A 2,942-nucleotide genomic window follows, 5' to 3' on the forward strand; every position below is an offset into this window, starting at 1 on the left:
TGACCTCGGCGTGTTCCATGTCGCCTCTTCGTACCTGCACCAGCTAATTCGTCGCTGGTGATGCAGTTTAGGAGTAGCTTCTCTCTGTTGACATCGCTGCCCGATCAGGAAAAACAGTGGAAACTAAACAGAGAGCATTTCGTGGTCTCACTTTCTGAAGGAGGTTCAAACTTGGTTCTCGGAGCGTTTGGCCCTCAAGGCCTGGACTTCCCAGCATCGCAACTGTGGTTTGATTCATCGTTTGACACTGTTATTTATTACCTACTATGGTAGTAAGTAAGAGCAACTTTAATGGGGCGACTCATTTTGTCCGTCGCTGTTTGTTTGGGTCGGCGCGGACAGAGAAGTTGACCCAACGCGCCTACCCAAACAGATGCGCGCCGTTTTCGTCCGCCTGTCGATCCATTCCTGATCCATTTTTGAGCCGGATTTGCATCGGTACGGACATAAAACGGACGCGCGCGCTCGCCCTCTCTCCTCCCGGGGCCCGTTGGTCGGTGGCACATTGGCCTCTCCACATCCAACAGCACACCCTCGCCCACCTGCCTCATCGCCAACGCCGCCGGCCATTTTTTCCGATAGAAAAAAATACATAGATACTTCTAGCGTACACAGATAAAAGAAAAGACCAACTACCCGTTGCTTTCCGACTCCGACTCGGTAATGTCCTCCTGCGATGTCTGAATGTAGACGTCAGCATACTGCTCGTCCTCGAAGTCCCACCCCGGCTTCAGTTTCAATTGAGCGGCATGTTTCCGCGCACGCTTGTCCTCTTGATAGGCGGCTCGCTCTGTCCTCATCGCCTCCCTCTCCGTCCTTCTTTGCTTGTAGAATTGGCGCTCATCGACGATGTCCTGCGGGAAGCGTTCGTGCCACACCACCATGGTTTTAACGTCCATCTTGGCGATGGCAAGGCGACGCTGCCGCCTTCGATGGATAGCACGATCTCCGTCGGTGAAAAGCCGCGGGAGAGGCGCGAGATTCTGCGCCCGCTGACTGGACACGTCGGGAAAATTCATCTCCTGACGAGGCCTCCGGAGGCGCCATGCCGCCGCGTTGTGCGTGCGGGCCGCCTCCTCTACGGTGTCGAAGGTACCAAGGATGAGGCGTTTCTCACCAAACCAGATCTCGGAGAAGAAGGCACCGGAGCGGTGCTCGCGAACTCCGCGAAAATCCGAAGTGCCCAGACGGCGAATCGACATGGTGGCGCAGAGGCGGCGAGGCTAGTGAGAGGGGGCGAGATGAGTGGGCGGCGGACAGAGTGTGGAGGGAGCGCCGGCCGTGGCGCGCGGGCGAACCTTTCCCGCACGCTGGAGCACCAAAACCAGCGTGCGCTAGGCCGATTTTCCCCCGCCCGCGAACCTTTCCCGCGCGCTGGAGCGCCAAAATTAGGACGACGACATGGCTGCTGGCATGATCTAAACGTGCGTGGTCATGAAATGGGTCTGCGCGTTGAGCGCGCTGCCGATCCAAATCTGAAAAAGGACGAAGCGGCCGACTCAAACAAACAAAAAGTAGACAAAAACATCATCCGTTTAAGTCAGCCCGTTGGAGTTGCTCTAACAGCTCGCTCGTTCTCACAGATTTATTTCTTCACGTGGCCGACTGAGGTTGTGGCCGTGCAAGGCAGAAAGGTACGGGATAAAAGGCATCGGCGATGGCTACAGATGCAGTGGGGACGGTGTGATCTTGATCTTGCCCAGAAGAGAGACGGCGGCAGCTGGCGACGCGGACTGAGGGCCTGTTCGTGTCAAAGGAAAGAAAAGCATAGGATTGGAAGGAATCGCTGGAAATGGAGAGGAATGCACTTGCAAAACATAGGATAGAAAACTGCAGCACCTGCATGCACAGTTGGCGTTCGGAAGAGAGGAAAAATGACCATAGGAAATCTGCCCATGTGGGTCCCGGCCAGTTTATTTTAAACGTTGAAAAGGATAGGCACTACCTTCAATTCCTGTGCGTGTACATAGATCAACCCATGGTGTGGGCCCAGTTGCATGGTTTGCGGCAGCTTTTCTCTTCCATCCCTCGGGCCTACGCGAAAACAAGCGCTCTGGGCAGATTTTTCTTTTCCCGTGAAAACGCAGGTCTGTGAGACTTTCCATCGGATTGGAAAGGACGCGTTCCTTTGTATCGAACGGTGTTTCCTGCCCCAATTCCATAGGAACAAGTTTCCAGTGCGTTTCCTTCGGTTTTCCAACGTACCGAACAAGGCCTGAGATGGGCAGTGGATCCTTTGATGCCCGGGTACATTCCATGCATTTGCATTGCGTGATTGTGTGATCTGTGATGTGATGTCTACGCGGCCTTGTGGGCTGCGGCTGGGGTGCCCCTGAGCTGTAGCGCAGCTTTGGATCTTCGGCCGGTCATGTTCCCGGATGGATGAGCCCAAGGAGGGTCGTTGAGTTACCAGAACATAAAGCAACGAAGGAAAGAGACTTGCATCCTCTGGAAGAAGAAAAGGGGACATGCCTCTATTAGTTACATTTTCTTCATTTAATTTTAGTAAATACTTTTTTTCGAGAGTACGTCTAAGCGTACCACCATATCCCTTTTTAGTAAATACCACTCCTTTCGTTTTTAAATATAAGTTTTTTTAGAGATTTCAATATAGGGTGCATCACTGCATACGGAACAAAATGAGTGAATCTACACTCTAAACTATGTCTGCGTACATTCATATGTAGTTCATATTGAAATCTCTAAAAATATTTATATTTAGGAACAAAGGGAGTACCAAAGAAGCCACTCGAGTATTCCGGACGACTATATGTTACTACTACGAATGAAACTACTAGAGCACTCCAACCGACTATAAATAAGGCATGACGTTGCGAAACTCCGGCCTTCGACGCACCATGGGCGAACACGGAATGGAAAGAATGAAGTTTTTCCTAAAGAGTGAGTTGTATTTTATTTATTTATTCTTTTGAGGATTTTCT

The 2,942-nt window shown here is 51.5% G+C and overlaps 1 protein-coding gene across 1 annotated transcript; it reads right to left on the bottom strand.

Annotated features, from left to right (window-relative positions):
- Positions 1–632: 632 nt before the first annotated feature.
- On the bottom strand, positions 633–1,202 carry LOC147986193 (uncharacterized). The gene has a single exon (XM_087541910.1). It carries the CDS (start codon positions 1,200–1,202, stop codon positions 633–635), a length of 570 nt encoding a protein of 189 aa, XP_087398036.1.
- Between the last annotated feature and the right edge of the window lie 1,740 nt (positions 1,203–2,942).

Source organism: Triticum urartu, chromosome 2A (assembly GCF_056163025.1).
Source record: "Triticum urartu cultivar PI428250 chromosome 2A, HENAU_Tu73, whole genome shotgun sequence".
Taxonomy (NCBI): Eukaryota; Viridiplantae; Streptophyta; class Magnoliopsida; order Poales; family Poaceae; genus Triticum; species Triticum urartu.

Excerpts from the sequence above, each read along its gene's own strand:
- LOC147986193 (XM_087541910.1), bottom strand. The coding sequence starts at position 1,202 with ATGTCGATTCGCCGTCTGGGCACTTCGGATTTTCGCGGAGTTCGCGAG.